This window comes from Lemur catta, chromosome 13 (genome assembly GCF_020740605.2).
Source record: "Lemur catta isolate mLemCat1 chromosome 13, mLemCat1.pri, whole genome shotgun sequence".
In the NCBI taxonomy this organism is placed as follows: domain Eukaryota; kingdom Metazoa; phylum Chordata; class Mammalia; order Primates; family Lemuridae; genus Lemur; species Lemur catta.
The window spans coordinates 58,578,676-58,598,690 of NC_059140.1; the positions used below are offsets into that span (position 1 = coordinate 58,578,676).

At 35.4% G+C, this 20,015-nt stretch overlaps 1 protein-coding gene across 4 annotated transcripts in view; it reads right to left on the bottom strand.

Moving 5' to 3' along the window:
• Window positions 1–20,015, bottom strand: part of ELF1 (E74 like ETS transcription factor 1) — a 102,710-nt gene that overhangs the window by 43,940 nt on the left and 38,755 nt on the right. For 2 of the 4 annotated variants that reach the window (XM_045566785.1, XM_045566783.1), the window contains exon 2: window positions 3,706–4,006. In XM_045566785.1, coding sequence (XP_045422741.1) covers window positions 3,706–3,777 — 72 coding nt within the window. In that variant the 5' untranslated portion in view covers window positions 3,778–4,006. Of the gene's footprint in view, window positions 1–3,705; window positions 4,007–4,613; window positions 4,974–20,015 lie in introns of those variants that run through there. The other 2 variants (XM_045566784.1, XM_045566787.1) reach the window with 2 other exon arrangements.

Consider the following 20,015-nt stretch of genomic DNA (forward strand, 5'->3'; position numbering starts at 1 on the left):
AAAAACATACAATGTAATAATATACCAAAATTACCAAAAAATTTATCAAACTTGTAAATAACCATTCAACTACTAGCTGTTTTTCATTAAATTAATTCCTGGAATATTCGAGTAAAAAGTCAAGTTTCCTTCTCTTTAGAAACTCATATCCATAGACATCAGCTTTTTTCTTATTCTCATACATTCAACAGGTAAACACGCCTATTTATTAATAAGGTCAAACCAAAACACCTTCGTGTAAAAGGTTATTATTGCATTTCAACACTGAGCACTTCATTTTCAGCTACAAATATTCCCAATTTACAACAGACAGCAAGAACAGAGTTTTAAACTGTCAGCATCAACAGTGTTGATATTTCCTTTCCAACACCCCACCTCCACCCCTGCCATCTCCACCCAAGAGTTCCAGGCAATTTTGAAAGAGTATGAATTGAATAAGAGAAAATGATCAGGGTGTTGGCAACCAGGCATTAAGTGTTGTTTTCTTTAGACTATAACATTTATAACCACAGACCATAACTGCAAACAGGAAATATATTCTAATCTAGTTCCCTGAAACAGTGATGTTATAAAGAACCAATCAATATAGGATCATAAAACAGAATAAATTATTTTAAAAGATATAAATACTTTTTAATTTTGAAAAGTTAAAATCCCAACAGTGTTTTTAATGTAACTTAATAAGCTAACTCTAAAATTCATTCAAAAACCTACCCCAATTTGGGGGGAGGGGATACCCTATAAGATATCAAATCTACAAAGTGATACTAATGAAAACAATGTGATATTGGCACAATATAAAAACAGTTCAATTAAAACAATACATTCTCAAGTTTAAAACTTCTGTACATATGGAAATTTAGTATATAACAAAGGTGGCAGTTTTGGTGTGAAAAATATAAAATATTCAATAAACGGTGAAGGGCTAACACCACTATTTGTGGGAAAGGGGGAGCAGTCATCAGATCGTGAATATCTCACATCATACAAAAATAAACTTCAGATGGACTGAGGAGCTAAACATATGAAACATACTAGAAGAAAATATAAAGAGAATATTTAATAATTTTAGAGGTAAAGAAAGCTTTCCTAAGCAAAAGCAAAAAAAAAAAAAAGCCAAAAAACTTGGTAATATTATCGATTTATATTGATAAATTTTATGAAAAATATTTGAAATTTCTATAGGGTAAAGGATATCAAATTATTAAAAGACAGTACCAGATTGAGAGAAAATATTTGCATTGTGTGTCACAAGAAGAGAGTTAACCATTAATTGCAGAATATATTAGTTAGAAAACAATGATTCTAATGTAATATCCATAATATAGAAAGAACTCCTGCTGGGCAGAAGGATATTAATAATTCAAAGAAAATTCAAATTTACAATAAATAAAATTCACAAACAATAAACTACCTCACCACTAGCAGTCAAGGAAATGCAACACGTACACACTTATAATACATTAAATGAAAACAAGTCACAAATATGATTTAGCATAATTACATCTGCATCTTTAAAAACTTCTGTAAGTAATTTTCCATGTATCTACATTATTCTTTTGTTTAGACCTAAGTCTAAAAAATTACACATCAAATTGTTGGCACTACCTTCTTCTGGGGAGGAGAATAAGATTAGAGAGTAAAGGGAGGAGAATAAGATTAGAGAGTAAAGGTGAAGAGAAAATTTCACTATTTTACATATCTCTGTATTAGGTTCACTGCTTTTATAAATGGCCAGTTATTACTTTTATATCAAAAACAAATTAAACTAACAAGCAAACAAACAAGGAAATAGAGCCACAGGTTAGATAAGATGCTAATAAGACCACCACTGGATCTACCCTCCTGTAAAGCAGTTTTCTGTACTCATGGCCACAGACTGAAGAACTCTAAACCTGGCCAGCAGTTTCAAACATTTTGACAATGATTATAATACAGTAAGATTGTCACACATCATTCCAAGAATACACAAAACATCATTAGTGAGAGAGATTGCTTATGTTCTAATCAAGGCTCCACTATTTACTAGCTGTATGCATTCAGGCAAGTCACTTAACCTCTTTATGTCTTAATTTCCTCATCATAAAACAGAGATATTAGTATTTACCTTAAATGGTTAATATTTGTAAAATCCTTATAATACCTGCACAAAATGAATATAGATTCATTTTGCTAGATAAAAATAACTTAAGAAAATACATATATGTACATGCTGACAGCACCATCTCCCTTTCCAAAGACATAAATAACCTCTCCAAAATAAACTAAATGCATCGTGTGTATGATAAATGTGTAAGTATTGTTTTCAAAACTCTTTTAAGGCTACATAGATGCCATAACGTAAGATGCATTTCTCATAGTCAGAAATGTCGAAGCCACTGTACTAGTGCATACCAGTGAGCGGCTTAGAGCTCTGTCCTCTGATGCCACATCCTGAGATCAAACCTCACCACATCAAGCGTGGGATCTATAACAGCATCTTTCATCCAAGAGGGCTGCATAGTAAACATACTGTTTCAAACCTTAATATATACATAAACATCCTGTCTTAAATTCATAACACTTTCTCTTCCTAAAATATCTTTTCTATTGTCTTTAGATTAAATCCATAGCACTATTAATATATTTTTAACTGGGACCAAGCAATCCTCTCCCTGAAACTTTTCTCCTCCCTAATCAAAGCTCATCTCCATTTTAAGGCAACTTAATCCAAATTCTCACCTTTTGTAGGTTTATTTATAAACTTTTCATTCTGTCACTTCAATGGACAATACAGCTAAAAAATTATAATAGCCTGCCAAAAGTAAAAATCAATTTTTTGTAATAATTATGTTTCTAGAATAAAAACATGACACATTATAACTGGCCTACTAAAGTTAGGTATTTAGGCTTATTTCAGTAATAAATCAACTTTATAAGGCATATTTTAAACCTACTAGTTCTCAAAATATTTTTCCTAATACACTGAGTCTCTCCAATGCTTACAACACTATTTTTCCCACATCACATCTTACATTCCCTATATAACCTGCTTTAAAAAATAAATTGTAAAATCCCCAGAAACCCCAGCCTCCCCCTAGCCCTTTTTTGGTGGGTGGCGGTGGAGAACTAGAATTAATCTTAGATGCTTTATTCAATTACTCTTAGATCTTTCTTATATTCTGAAAGCAATAATTTGCCTTCTTGTGTAAATTCAATGAAAACCGATTTAGAAATTCTTCAGTTCAATCCTCTGATTCTACAGATGATGAGGATCTAGAGAAGTTAAGCAACTTCCCTCAGAGTCACATGCTTTAGACTGAAAGGATGTATGACTGTGGGACTGCTAACATTGTTTCATCTGCTTAAAGAAATGGCCCAGGATTATAAATATTAACTACATACATTAAAAGTCAGTATAGTCTCTAGAAATTTTCAAATTACTTTGAAATAATTTCTTGAGGCATTTACTATTAATTCTCATTTTACAGAAAAACAAGCTGAACCCCAAAAGTATTACTTCCTTATTACCACATCAAAGCTAAAGATAAGATTTATACCTAATGAATTAACTGGCACTTAAAATATATTTCCTCCAAATATTTAATTTCTAAACATTTACTTCAATAAAGTTTCTCCACCGTCCTTTAAAGTAAATAACTTTCTGCTACAAATGGAAAAGTCATAATAAATTTATTAAAATCCAATTTTCTCTGGATCTCATACCTGTTGGTCATCCTCCATGACGTTACTAGCAAATTCAAATACTAGGTCGTTCTGTTGGACAACAGCAGCCATAATAAAGCATTCCCCTTAGATCCACATGAGAAAAATTCCAAACAGGTTCAAGTATCAGGCAGCCAGAGTCCAGCGACCAATTTGGGTAAAAACTCTCAGCTAAGTCTGTAAAGTTACTGTATACCCAGGTTTTCTTCAGGGAAGATGCTTCGAATTTTCTTGGTTCATTGATATTCTACTCAAGCTGAGGCAATTTTTCTGAATATTTTCTTCTCTCAAGCTTCTTGGCCTAAAAAACAAAAGCTTAAGTTAGTTATAAGAAAAGCAATCACCCATTTAGAATATAACAACTGATATAGAGGGCAGTATCTCCAAAGTGGTATTTTTTTTTTTTTTTGGTGGTGGTTAATGTTTTTAAATAAAAGCAACATGGCTAATGAACACAGGGTTTTTTTTTTTCAAAAAGTTATGCATTTTCTTTGAGGACTTCATTCCTGCTAAGATCACCTCTCATAACTGAAAATGATGCCTTTCTCTCCCTTCCCCAAGTTAAACTGCAGTTAAAGTACTCAATATTTAAAAAAACAAAGAGCCAAAAAACCACCCAGCAATAAAAATGAGATTTGTAATTGTAATAAAGGACATATGGGTTAGTTCGTTCCACAGACCCAGCAAACTACATACTTGCTACTCCATGAGTAATTTCATAATCTATATTTTCATCTTTAATAGAAACATTCAGACATCCCTATTAGGTCTAATGCAAGTATTTAAAATTGAATACATTCAAAGTTAGTAAGAACTATTTTAAGAGCTTTTAAAGTAACCAGAAATTAAAGCCCATTCTTTCTGTTCTTTAAAAAGGCTTTTGATAAGTAGAATGCTTTAAAAATTACCATGCTTAAGCCTGTCTTCAGTGGCTTCTTTTTTAATGCACTGAAACGTATCCTTATCTCTAGCATAGGCTTGTAAGCAACAGGAAGGAAACAGCACTTGACCACGTCATGGCAAATTAGAACATGCAAAGAACTGCACTTTACAATAGGAGAAAAAAGAAACGCAACTTAAGAGTGAAAACAATTTCATAGCAAATGGAGAAATGCTTTAAAAATGTCTGCCAAAGACGTTTGCCTATTTTTAAAAATAAGTTACCACTACTAATAAAAGTAAAAGAAATAAATTTAACTTAGATGTTTATCACACTTTTATTAAACATTGCATCAAATGGTTATGGCCGGCCGGGAGGCTGAGGTGGGAGGATCACTTGAGGTCAGGAGTTTGAGACCAGCCTGAGCAAGAGCAAGACTCTGCCTCTACTAAAAATAGAAAAAATTAGCTGTGAACTAAAAATAGAAAAAATTAGCTGTGCATGGTAATGCGGGCCAGTAGTCCCAGCTACTCGGAAGGCTGAGGCAGGAGGATTGCTTGAGCCCAGGAGTTTGAGGTTGCTGTGAGCTAGGCTGACACCACCGCACTCTAGCCTGGGCAACAGAGTGAGACTCCATCTCAAAAAAAAAAAAGAAAAAGAAAAACAAATGGTTATGGCCATAAATGTGACATGAAAAGACCAGGATAAAAATAATCACATTAAATAACATCTAGTTCTTTGAAACAGCATTTACAATTTTAATACAAATACTTCAAAAAAGAAGTTGACTCCAAGGAAAGGATGACTACTAATTTCCTAATAATTTTAAAGAGACAAGTCTGGAGATGAAGCTGACGTGGTGAATCGGTTTCCCTGAAAACCTAAATCTAGCTAGTATGTGCTAGCCAAATCACGTCCCGATTGCCTAATTTCAGTAAACCCAATTCCCTGTGTACATATTCTGTGCTCTAGGGGTCACTATGGATGACTGTGATTTCCCTAACTGGAAATCAAAATAAAATAAGGGTTAAGAATTCAATTCAGATGATATTTCTACTCAATAAATTCGAGTCCAACCCAGCAATTTCCCCCCTCCTCTACTCCACCCTTTTTAACAGTAAGTTCAACTCCAATACTGGGAAAGTATTTTTAGCACATTCTGGTAGTTTTAGAGCAATGTACCATATTTAGAGGAGGGAAAAAAAGCATTTTGATCTAAATTGAGCAGACGGATATAAAAGCACACATTTGGTCTTGGACAAACCTTACTTATATAGAATCTTTTCCCTTAAATTATTACCCAACCTCCCATTCCAGCATCTGTAACTAACCAAACAAATCTAAAAAGAATTATAATTTTTAAAAATTAAAAAATTAAAAAAAAATTGCTACCCAATCCAATTCTTCTATAGTAGGCCTGCCTTCCTTGTGTTCCTCCACACAAACTATTCATTCTTGCTTCCTTTCTCAACTACTACTGCTCCCCATGATCTGAACACCTCCTCCCACTTGTCAGCACTCAATCACATCTCCATTCTTTAATGCTCAGGTCCCATTTCTTTCACAAAACCTCCCAACCTGTATGCCTCAAACCACAGTGAGCGCTCCCTTCAAAAATACAGCACACTTAACTGCCTGTAGCACCAATTTAGCACTAACTATACATAATCTCACATCGGAAAATTCTGTCCACCTAATTTAGTTGAATAAATGTTTCAGTGCCTATTATTTGCAAGGCACTGTGCCAGCCACCAAGATAATCAGAGCAAAACCTCTTCTGGGGAAGTAACTATTGCCTAAAATTTCTTCTGTACCTCCCAAACCTGTGTGCCCATAGTAATGAGAAAAAAGGATTATATTAATGACAGATAATGTCTTAAATATCTTATCATTAGATATTTAAGCTATTTCTACATATATTCTTTATTTTAAAAAAAGGATAACTGAAGTTACTTCTGATAAAGAGGAAATCATTATCTTAAACTTGAAAAACCACAGTAAGAAAATATAACCAGAATCAAGGGATATTTCCTGATACAAAAGTTTCTCTGTAAAAAGTTAGGTTCCAAAAAGCTATTCCAAAACCTACCTGTTCAGAAGTGCAAAGTGACACTGTACCAATAACCAATGTGAATACGTCTACATAAATTTAAGTTTCACTTTCTTTTCCATTGGTATCAGGCACATTTTCTTACCAGCACTTGCGCACTGCTATTGTGCTTTTTTTTTTTTTTTTTGGCAGAGTCTCACTCTGTTGCCCAGGCTAGAGTGGCGTTGACCTCAAACTCCTGGGCTCAAGCAATCCTCTTGCCTCAGCCTCCTGAGTAGCTGGGACTACAGGAATGTGCCACCATGCCTGGCTAATTTTTTCTATATATATTTTTAGTTGTCTATATAATTTCTTTCTATTTTTAGTAGAGACAGAGTCTCGCTCTTGCTCAGGCTGGTCTCAAACTCCTAAGCTCAAATGATCCAACCCCCTTGGCCTCCTAGATGCTATTGTGCTTTAATACTATCTTTTAGAAACCTCAAAAATGAGGATAAACAATCAACATACCTACACCTTCACACTAACTACCATCAGCAATCAGTCAAAACTGAAATGGCTCCCCACAATCACTAAACCATTTGCTGGGGTAACAAAAAATACATCTTTGCTCTAGCAGATAGCTTTCGGTCATTTCTATATAGAAGTTCATAAACTGAAAATGTACAAGTAAATAAAGCATTTTATTGGCTCAATCAGGTCTCTGAAGCTGTGTCATCTTTCCTCCTCTTCCTCTTCCCTGTGTAGTTTTATATACCCTATGGCATCAAGGTGGTTCTGATACAGAGATAACAGCCCAGGTATATTAAACTTTTTTCAGTAATAGACAAGACTGAAAACCTACAACAACGATTCAATTTCTCTTTAGTAAACTGAGGTGTAAGTATAATAGAACTAAAAATAGAATTCTTGTTTCCTAAATCAGGACTCTTAACACTATAATTTACAGCTTTGTCTCTAAATCTACCCAAATCCTTTCTACCATAGTACTTTAGTATATAGATTTAAGTAAATGCATATATCAATTTTTTAAAATCTTCATCTCTAGTTTGGCTACTGATCTCCAAATCAGTCACTAAACTGTCTATAAGACAAGTCCATGTCAGTGTCTCTCAAAGTCAATGTGTCTAAAACATGTCCAAAGCTAAATGCATCATCTGATTCCACAAATCTGCTCTCATAGAAAAAATATGGGTACTCAGATTGAGGAGAAAAGAGGCTTCTGGTCTACCTCAGAAAATTGTAAAATCCTCAGTAAATTTAAAACTTGTTTACATTTACCCATCATTTGTTATATCTATTGTATTCAGGAGACACTCTGCTGTATTAATGGTTCTCAAATACATGTTCTTTTCAAAGTGTCACTCAGTCTTTATAAAATAACAAGGAAAAAGATAAGTGAAAACTATTCATTCACTACACAGACATAAGGAATCAACTCCTTAAAAACTAACTAATTATGAGAAGTCATCCAGTTGGGTATCTTCTAGATAATGAAAACTTTGCAGGTTGGCTCTGATGTCTTTCAATTGGATCAGGACCATATTCTTATTCTTCAAGGAGACATGCCACAATAGTTAGCAATAAGGTTCCTAACCTCTCATGACAAAAAAATAAACATTGGATTTAAGGTAAAATAGTAAAGCAAAACAGTTAAGAGCACAGGCTCTGGAGTCAGGTCACTTGAGTGCCAATCTTCTGCAGTGTGACCTTGGAAAAGTCGCTTACTTGGTGTCTCAGTCTCCTCTTTCTGTAAAATAGGTATAAGCCTCAAGTTTCCTCATCCTATAAAACAAATAATCCAGAGTTGCTGCGAAGATTAGATGCAAATTGCATGTGCAGAATACCTGGTATATGAATTGTACTCAGCACTTCATTATAACTGGAAGTATACTGCAAGAGATATGTAACAGGTGCATGCCAGATAACTAATTATTCCTTAAGTCTCATTTCTATACTCCCAGGGAGTCTCCTTTACCACAGCTATGTGCTAGACTCCAACAAAGAAACACCAGTCCGTTATTAGCCAAAGTATAATTCTCTTACAGTACCGAAAAATCTGGCACCTTTTGGTTAAATCCAGTTGTGTCATGGATAGGACTTCACTCTGCCTGGCACATTTCCCTAACAGAGAGTCCCAATATGCCCCATTCCAAACAAAATAACTTTACTGATTGTAAACACAAAACCCTCAGCCACATTACTGGCTACTACAGTCAGTTCAAATGGTTGATTTTTATTTAATTTATTATAAAAGACTTCAGGTATTAGAAAAACATAAGATAGTCAAAATTAATCATTGATTGAACAATTTTTTTCAAGGATATCAAAATCCATGAATTCACAAAGATATTTTTAAAAAATCATTGCTCTCCTTTGGAAGTTACTATGGTACCAACTCATTATAGTGAACATTGATAAATAAAAGGAATGAATCAAACAAGTGAAAAGGTTTTAGATTACACAATTCTGGCACAAAAAGAAGGTAAAATACACCAGCTTAGTGCAATGAGGTGGTTGAATACTCTTTAAGTATGTAATTCAAACAGTGTTTCTGTATGTATGTGCGTTTGTAGTGTGGCTGTATGTAAACAACTGGAATTGTGTAGTAACTCCAGACATGAGGTGGAAATCTACTAAAGGGCCTTCTCAACATATAGGCATAACCATTATAAGAAATACAAGTGTATTTGGAAAATCCACCAGAAGAAATACAATAGAAATTAAAGAAAATAGAGTAAGAAAAGTGAGAGAAGAGAAGCTATACAAATTAGAAATGAGAAGTAATAAATCCATACACTGTAATGACTGGAGTTCTTGTGGGATGGACCAGAGGCAGGCCTTTTTATGTTTTCTAATATGGTAGTAGAGTATGCTACTTGAGCTCCCAGCAGAAATGACAATAAGTAGTATCAAGATAAATTCTATCTTCCAAGGGCCTGCTCATTCTCAATCTAAAATGTGTGGAATCAAGGATTTTAGACCTGAGAAATATCTAATGCATTCATTGAAAAGATAAAAGAATCTGGGCCTAGAGCATTCTGATTTGTCCAAGGACACATAGCCAGTTAGTGACAAAGGAAGCACAAGGGGCCCACATTCCTCATGTGTGCCCCTATATCTACATAAATAAAACTTCATTAATATTTTCATTAATATGTTTTTCTTTAGCAGAATATTTGGAAAAATAAGAAATCCCTTACACAAATATCTGTAGCAAAAGTACCTTACAACTGTTAATCAGAATGCTTTTGTACACTGTTCCATGCAACTTCTTGATACTTGGTAATCCATTTTCAATCATATTTTTACCTGGAACAACTGAAGCAGAGGGGTTTATAGATTTCCCTATTATTGCTTTAAATCTTAAAGTTTTACTATTATTGTACTTTTCCCAGCTTACCATATCATACCATTTTGCTTTATACCTTCACTCAGCCAAAAAAGTGAAAAGGACACATTTATAAGCCTTTTTATAAGATTATTACAACTTAATAACCCAGTAAAATACTATAAAATAGAGTTTTACTGACATTTTTCTTTCTAGTTCTTTAAATACAGTATTATTTGCTATCATTTACATCAAAAAATGTAGATATGGAAAAAACAAAGAAACACACCAAAATGTAGTTACAATTAAGTCACCAGATTTGAACTTCCCCAAACAAGGGTGGTAATAGTCTCTCAGTTCCTGCTAAGGAAAAAAAAAAAAAGGAGACCAATTTTAAAATAAATCTCATCATATACCTTTCTCTAAGCCAGGTACTCTATACACAAAATAGAACGAAAAAAACACAAGTTAATGTCACAATGCGAACAAAGCTTTCATTGTATTCAGCATTCTCATAATTCAATTGAAAATGTTTTATACCCCAACCTTTAAAATTTTTTTTGAATATACAAGAAATTTAAGAATTCAGAAAAAGTTTAAAAATATGCTTTTGGACTCCATATAGGTGCCACAGGTACCATACACATTACCATCAATATCTTCTAAGTATTAATAGCAATCCTGCATAGCTACTTAAAATTAGGCATTCTTCACCGGGGTGGGGCCAGGGCAGGAGGTAATAGAGGGAAGTACTCAGAACTTTATCAAAAGTATAGTTCTATTTTCACATAAATGAAGCACAAATTGATGTTTTTTTATACAGAAAGTCCCAGCCTGGCTTCTAGTGAGCTATGCAAAGCTGAAGGAGGTATTGGCAACCTGATCAAGCTCATCTTAGCTTCAACCATGTTAATTAAAAAAAAATCAATATGATCAAACTAAATAGACTGACTTCTTATGCTTTTGCCTTTTTGCTGACAACCAGATGAAAAGTTCCAGAGGGCAGGCCACAATTACTCACCACCCAGACCTGAAATTCCAGTTCTTTCACATAGTTCTCCACTGCCTACCATTGGCCACTTGGGCCTACCTGGCATCAGATTACACTCAGGCAGCATTTATAGCACCTTGCAGAACAGCCAAACAGATCAAATACCTAGACCTGTCCATACCTGTGATCTCAAGATTAACTCTTTTTCTGAGCATGTTCTATAAACAAGACAATTTAAAACCAAAAGAGAAAATATCCAACAGCAGTAATCAGATACTCTTTTAACTCCAGTCATAAAAAAAAGTTTAACTTCTTTCCTTTCCCCAAAAGGCTGAAAGTTATAATTATCAAAATGTCATAAATGGGTGCTTTTCATTATGCAAATAAACTGACCGAAGGAACTTTCTTCCCTCCAGCACCCAAAATCTGAACTCTGACAAAACACTAGCCAGAAAACACAAACATGCTAAAATGTCCTTATCAGCAAAACCTGTTTGGGCAGTTAAAAAATTTCTCTCTACAAAAAACAAGACTTAACTTGCAAGGAAACTGTTTCATTTCTGTGGCTGTTTATTCTCCTGGTTAATACTTTCATCTCCTTAGAAAAAAAATAAGCTTTAGTGCAGTGGTTCCCCCATCTGAGAATACAGCAAGTTCCCATTAGTAACAGTGTTTCACTCTGACTCTGAGGCAGTAAAAACAGGGATATGTTGTTTCGAAGCCCCCCAGATTTTGCCATAACACGTGCCTCCCCCACCTTTAATTCCCACACTGCAGGATGCTCATGTAGGAGAAACCATATTCTGTCATAAGACGTTCCTCTCCTACAAAGACATACCATTGGCCAAAAGCAAAATTTAAAGGTCATATAAATCACTTCCTGGCCACAGATTACATTATTAGGTGATAACTGTTTTATGTATTCATTTCAGGGGCCCTTGCTACTTTTATTCTAGCTCCTCTCCAATGGTTCTTCAGCCTGGAGTAGGAGTCATTACCAAAAATGAAACTATGATCAACTTACTTCTCTACTTAAAACTAATGGCTTCCACTACCTATAGGAAAAACTCAAAATCTATTAACAGGGGTAAAAGGGGTCCTCGTCATGATGTGGCAAAGGTGTGAAGAAATACTAGTCAGAGTTGTAAGATGGGATATCTGAAGTAAATGGAAATATTCCATAGATTAAGCTTAAAAGTACATCTATAAACTACAGTAATAAAGACAGTGAGGGTACTGGTGAGAGGACAAATAGATCAATGGAACAGAGCCGCATAAAAACAGTTAACTGATATTTGACAAAGAACAAAGGCAATACAATGGAGAAAAGATAGTCTTTTCAACAAATAGTACTGGAATAACCAGACATCCAAATGTTAAATAAATAAATACATAAACAAAATAATCTACACACCGACATCACACTGTTTGCAAATATTAACTTGAAATGGATCACAGACCTTAACATGAAATGCAAAACTATAAAACTCCTAGAACATAGCATAGGGAGAAAATCTGGATGACTATGGGTTTGGTAGTAACTTTTTAGATATGACCCCAAAGGGAAGATCTATGAAAAAAGAATTGGTAAGTTTGACTTCATTAAAATTAAAAATTTCTGCTTTGTGAAAGACACTGTTAGGAGAATGAGAAGACAAGCCACAGACTGGGAGAGAATATTAGCAAAAGACGTACCTGTTAAAGGACTGTTACCTAAAATATGCAAAGGCCTCTTAAAACTCAATTAATAAGAAAACCACCTGATTTAAAAATGGGCCCAAATTATTCCAGAGCTGACAGAGGGGAAAAAGCAAAAAACAAACAAACAAACAAACAAAAGATAAAAATAAAAATGGGCCCAAGACCTTAACAGACACCTCACCAAAGAAGATATACAGATTAGCATATGAAAAGTGCTCCATATATGTCATCAGAAAATTAAAATGACAATGAGACACCACTACACACCTATTAGAATGTCCAAAATCCAGAACAGGGATATCAAAAACTGGCGAGGATGTGGAGCAATGGGAACTCTCATTCATTGTTAGTAGGAATGCAAAATGTTACAACTACTTTGGAAGACAGTTTGGCAGATTCTTATAACACTAAACATACAATCCAGCAGTTGTGCCCCATGGTATTTACCTAGTGAAACTGAAAATTTATGTTCACACAAAATCTGCACATGGATGTTTACAGTAGCTGTATTCATAATTGCCAAAATTTGGAAGCAACTAAGATGTCCTTTAGTAGGTAAATTAAAACAAACTATGACATACCCAGGAAATGGAATATTATTCAGCACTAAAAAGAAAAGAGCTAACAAGCCACAAAAAGACATGGTAGAAACTTAAATGCATGTTGCTAAGTGACATTTGTCCAAATCCATAGAATGTTTTAACACAAGTGAATCCTAATATATAAACTATGAACTTTGGTGATAATGATGTGTCAGTGTACATTCATCAACTGTGACAAATGTACTCTGGTGGGGGCTGCTGATAATGGGAGACTACGCATGTGAAGGGGGAGGGGGGAGCACATGGGAAATCTTTGTACTTTCCCTTCAATTTTGCTGTGAATCTAAAACTACTCTAAAAAATAAAGTATTTTTTTTAAAGTACATCTCTGACATAGTTTTATTACCCTTCATTATCATCTCAAAAACAGATATTCCAGCATTTCTGCATTTTACAGTTTCCCATCTCCCCCTACACCACCCCACTATTAAAGAACCCAATACTACTACCCTTTCCCAGGCTTTCTATCTGTGCTCACTGCCACACTCAATCCAGACCTTTCCACCTATTTTGATGATCACAACTTTTTATTCCTATAACATTTTAGGATCTTCTTCCAAGTCACACTGCAACCAGACTTAAGGATATAAACTCCAGGAAAATAAATATTTCTATCTTTCCCCAAGTTACCAACCAGTTTGAAAGACTTTAAGATTATTTGTGCATAAAACTTCCTGCTCCGCATGTGTACAAAGACCCTGAATGACCTACTGTTTTCACAGTGTACCTCTTTTCTTTTTTAAACAAAAAAGGAAACTATTTTAAATCAAGTTGGATAAAATCAAACACTTTTGATGTTTCATGTCAGTATCCTTAAAATGTGACTCTTACGATCATCTTCATAAGTGTCTAGCACTCACCTAAGCTTCTAAACTCAATGAAACCAAAAAACAAGAAGCAGCAAAACCATAAGATGAGAAGTGAAAAAGTGGAAGGGCATGGGCTTAGTATCGTAAGATATATACAGTCATGGGCCACATATTGATGTTTTGGTCAAAAACGGACCGAATACACAACAGTGGTCCTATAAGACTACATGTAAGGTACTGTATTTTTACCATACCTTTTCTATGTTTAGATAGGTTTAGCTACACAAATAGTTACCACTGTGTTTCAATTGTCTACAGTATTCAGTACAGTAACATGCTGTACAGGTTTGCAGCCTAGGCGCCACAGGCTATACCATATAGCCTAGGTGTGCAGTAAACTCTACTATCCAGGCTGGTGTAAGTACACTCCGTGATGTTCACACAATGAGGAAATTACCTAATGACAGGTTTCTCAGACTGTATCCCTGTTATTAAGTGATAAATACCTATATGTAATATTTATGAATTATACATTAACTTTATATTTTACTATTATACAAATCTTAGAAGCAAACTTTAAGTACTCTGCATAATATGAAGATTTAAAATATATCCAGAAGAGTTAGAATTTTAAGCCTTCCATCTTTTGTAATATGATCTCTCAATCAGTTTTCAAATCCTTTGAATCCATTTCAGGTACTATTAAGTAAAGTGCATCAATGACTCTGGCATTAGGTTTTCTCCAACAGGAAACAGTTTTATTGTGCTTATTTGAGGCAAACCCAAAGCTAATCAGAAGATCCCAAACATCTATTTTCAGAGGCACCTCTACTACTATCAATTGACTTAGTGCAAAAAGATGATAAATATTTATTGAATTTCCCCTAAGCTCAGCACTGTGGAAAATACACCGAGATAATGCATGGTCCTTGTTCCCATGAAACTTAACAATCTAGTTCAGGAAATAAGACCAAGAGAGACAACTAAATGCCACAAGGTAGTGTTTAATTGAGTGCTAATAAAGCTGGTCAGTACTGCAGCATTGCAGAAGAGTGGATGGTCAAACAGGTCAAGAAAACACTCCACAGGTAACACAGGACCTAAACTGAACCTCAGAAGGAAGGTAGGATTCAGAGAGACTATAGGGAAAGGAAAAGACAGCATATTGTGCATGTGTGTGCATGTGCATGTAAATGCTGTGATACAAAAGAATGTGGAGAATCAAAAATGACCAGGGCTAAGAGTTCACAATGGGAAATAGTAGAAAATTGGTTAAATAAGCAAAGCAAAACCACATAAATGATGGAGAGTCTTGAAAGCCAGGCAGTGGAATTTAGGCTTGATTTGAGAAGTGAAAAGTCGCTGGAGGTTTTCAAATCACGTTTGCAACAGCAGAGTGTGGGCTCTATGATTACAAAACCCAGTGTAAGTTATGTAAGTGGGATCTGGCAACTACCATCCAGAAATGATGAAGATCGTTTAAACAAACATTCCACAGCTTGACTGGTGCACTGATGGCTTTCTGTCACCAATGTGTATACTGCCCTCCTTAAATTCTTCATTAATTACTTACACTAGAGATTCTCAACAATGGGTTTTAAACTGCTCAGGGTATGGCAAAATTCTTTAAAACAACAAAAATTACTTAACTAATTTATTTCATGTTTTTGTTCTTTGCCTAAGGATTGGACAAGGGGAAAAACAGGGAAATAAGATTTTCAAAAAGGTATGACTTGTTACCACATAATCCTCCTTACAAATTATTCAATTGAGCATCAAAATGACCCTTCATTTATTTGGATACCTGTAAAACTTTGAAATATATGACATAGTTGCATCTATGGTTGACTACATCTTGTCATTTATTATTAAATATTTTGAATAGATGATGCTGACTCAGTTATTCAATGAAAAAAGATATGATATCAATGACAGATCCAAATTTCTTAGTCACTGAATAGAGACTGCTATTACCAGCATTCATGAAATCTTTACTTTCTTACAGGGTGATATTTAGAAGAAAAATGCTCCTGTGAAAACAGTGAGTTGACCACTTGAGGCTACATTCAAACCTGGTTCTTCCTTAGAGGTGTTTTCTGCTTCAGGGCTTTGTCTTACTCTCGGAAAGTTCAAGAATTCAAAGTTGTATTAGTAGATGCAACAGGCACTTATTAGATTTACAAAAATACTTTAGCATAAAGACAGATCCAGGAATCATACAATAGTACAATAAGGTCCATTTACATTATCATTTGCTAGTAATACCTACTACGTAATAACTTCTTTATGGTTTACAAAGCAAAATGTATACACTATACTACTTAATCCTTGAACATCCCTAATAACTACTGATGTTTTTTCATAGATACAAAAAGTCTGGCACATCCTAAAGAAAATTAGGAAAAAGATAATAATAAAAACAATCAGAAAACTAGATAGTACCCAAAGCAATCTACAGATTCAATGCAATCTCTATCAAAATGTCAATGACATTCTTCACAGAAATGGAAAAAAAAGTCTTAAAATTTGTACCGAACCACAAAAGACCCCAAACAGCCAAAGCAATTATAAGCAAAAAGAGCAAAGCTAGAGCAAAACACTACCTGAATTCAAAATATACTACAAAGCTGTTGTAACCAAAAAAGCATGGTACTAGAATAAAAAGACATATAAACTAAAGGAACAGAATAGCAAACTTAGAAATTAATCCACATATCTAAAGTGAAGTGATTTTTGATACAGGAGCCAAGAACACTCATTGGGGACAGGATAGTCTCTTCAATAAATGATGCTGGGAAAACTGGATATCCATACACAGAAGAATAAAACTAGACCCCCATCTCTTACTCTATATAAAAATCAATTCCAAGTGGATCAAAGATCTATATGTAAGACCTGGAACTACAAAACTACTAGGAGAAAACCTACTAGAAGAAAACATAGGGGAAACACTTCAGGACATTGGTCTGGGAAAAGATTTTATGAATAAGACTTTAAAAGCGCAGGCAACAAAAGCAAAAATAAACAAATGATATTATATCAAACTAAAACTCCTCTGCACAACAAAGGAAACAATCAACAGAGTGAAAAGGCAACCTATAGAATGGGAGAAAATATTTACAAATCTGACAGGCGATTAATATCCAGAATATACAAGGAAACCTAAGATCTCAGTAGTTAAAAAAGCAAACAAAAAACCCTGAAATAAGTCCAATTAAAAACTGGGCAAATGATCTGAATGGACATTTCTCAAAAGAAGACCTACAAATAGCCAACAAATATATGGAAAAAAATGCTCAATATCACTAATCATCAGGGAAATGCAAATCAAAACCACAACAAGTTATCATCTCACCACAGGATGGCTGTTATCAAAAAGACAAAAAATAAGTGCTGGAGAGGATGTGAAGAAAAGGGAACTCTTATATGCTGCTGATGGGAGTGTAAACTAGTACAGCCACCATGGAGAACAGTATGGAAGTTCCTCAAGAAACTCCAAATAGAACTGCCATATGATCCAATAATGTCACTACTGGGAATATATCCAAAAGAAAGGAAATCAGTATATCTAAGTAACATCTGCACCCCCATGTTTATGCCAACACTATTCACAATAGCCAAGATATGGAATCAACCCAAGTGTCCAACAACAGATGAATAAAGGAAATGTGGACCCTCCTGGAGGGAGGGTAGAGGGAGGAGGGAGGAAAAAAAAGAAAATGTGGTATATATACACGATGGAATACTATTCAGACACTTAAAAAAATGAAATCCTGTCATTTGAGGCACCGTGGATGGAAGTGGAGGACATTATGTTAAGTGCAATAAGCCAGCAACAAGAACACTGCATGTTCTCACTGATATCGTGGAAGCTAAAGAAAAAAAAAAACAAAACTCTTAATCTCATGAAAGTAAAAGGTAGAACAGAGGATACTAGAAGCTGGGAAGGGTAGGAGAAAGGGAAGATAGGGAGGTTTGTTAAAGCTGCGGTCTCCAACCCTGCCTCCCCCACCGGTCAGTGGTCTGTTCGGAACCCAGCTGCACAGCAGGTGAGCACCAAGAGCACCCAGAGCCAGCAAGCGAAGCTTCATCTCTATTTACAGCCACTCCTCATCACTGGCATCACTGCCTGAGCTCCGCCTCCTGCCAGATCAGGGGTGGCATTAGATTCTCACAGGAGCACAAACCCTACTGTAAACTGTGCATGCCCAGGGATCTAGGTTGCAGCTCCTTATGAGAATCTAATGCCTGATGATCTGAGGTGCAGCTGAGGCGGTGATGCTAGTGCTGGGGAGAGGCTGCAACTACAGATTATAGTTAGCAGAGAGGTCTGACTGCACAATAAATGTAGTGCACATGAATCATCCCCAAACCATCCCCCTCACCCCAGTTCTGTGGAAAAACTGCCTTCCATGAAACCGGTCCCTGGTGCCAAAAAGGTAGGAACTGCTGCATTAAAGGATATGAAATTACAACTAGATAGGGGAATAAGTTCTAGTGTTCTATACCACTGTAGGGTGACTACAGTAAACACTAGTATATAGTTCAAATACCTAGAAGGAGGATATTGAATGTTCCCGGCACAAAGAAATGATAAATGTTTGAGATGATGGATATGCTAATTACCCTGACCTGATCACTATATGTCATAACGTATCAAAATACCACTATGTATCCCATATGTAATTTTTTAAAAAATTAAATTTAAAAAAGAAAATAATTATTAAATAACAGCTACAATTTACATGTGCCAGGCCCTATGTTAAATATTTTACTGTGATTTTCATTTAATCTTCATGTCAGTAATATCTATTTCCTTTAAATATATGAGGATACAAAGATTGATAGCCAACTAAATAAGGGCAGGGACTTTGCTGTGGTCACCACTGCACTCCCAGATCTTACACAGATGGTCCATGATAAATATTTGTCAAGGAAATAATCAAAGTGTTCAGAAGTAGAGTTGGGACTTAAGCCCATGTCTGACCTTAGTTCATGTTCATTCATCTATTCATTCAACAAATACCCACTGAACAACTATAGTGTGCCAGACCCTCCTCTAGGTGCTGGAAATGCAGCAGTATGCAAAATAGACCAAAATTTCTGCCCTCATGGGACTTATCATCTAGTAATCTTAATCACATTACGCTCCCCTTCAAAATATTCTTCTTTAAAAATGTGTAGCTGAGCATGGTGCCACATTATCTGTAGTCCCAGCTACTCAGGAAACTGGCGCAGGAGGACTGCTTTAGCCCAGGAGGTGGAGGCTGCAGAGTGCTATGATTGTGCCTGTGAACAGGCACTGTACTCCAGCCTGGGCAACAGCAGACCTCTGTCTCAAAGAGAAAAAAATATGGGATTGTCAGGCAATACAAGCTGTTATTTTAAGATCCAGGAATAGAAACTTCTGCCACTATCCTTCAAAGTCTACCTACCAGATACACTCCAACTCTTGACAATTGGACCCCAAAAAATTATGACCTCTCACACCCTAAATGGGGAGTAAGAGTTGTGGGGAGAAATGTTTTTACCTTTCAGACAATGTGTGAGTATGTAAGGAGAGGAGAAGGGAAAATCTAGGGGGTGGGGGGAGGGAATAGGTACAGGTAAATCCAAAAGCAGACTGTTCCAGGAAAAGTTGATTTACCTAGGGTTAACTTCAGGGTCTTCATTTTGCTTTGACTCTGAATGAAAGAAATCCTACAACAAAGTATACCGAGATTTTTAAAACCATCCCCTTTACAAATATGAATACTTGGGAACAAAACATTTTTCCTGTATTGCTTTTCCTATGTGCCAGATGGCCCTCAGAAATCACATCAGTACTACATTCTTTTATTTATTCAACAAGTATGCATTAGGGATCTATCTGCCAGACACTAGTGGCTAAGAGACAAGAGTAGGAAAGAGACAAGTGGCTAAGACTCTCCCTACTGGCAATCACAATCT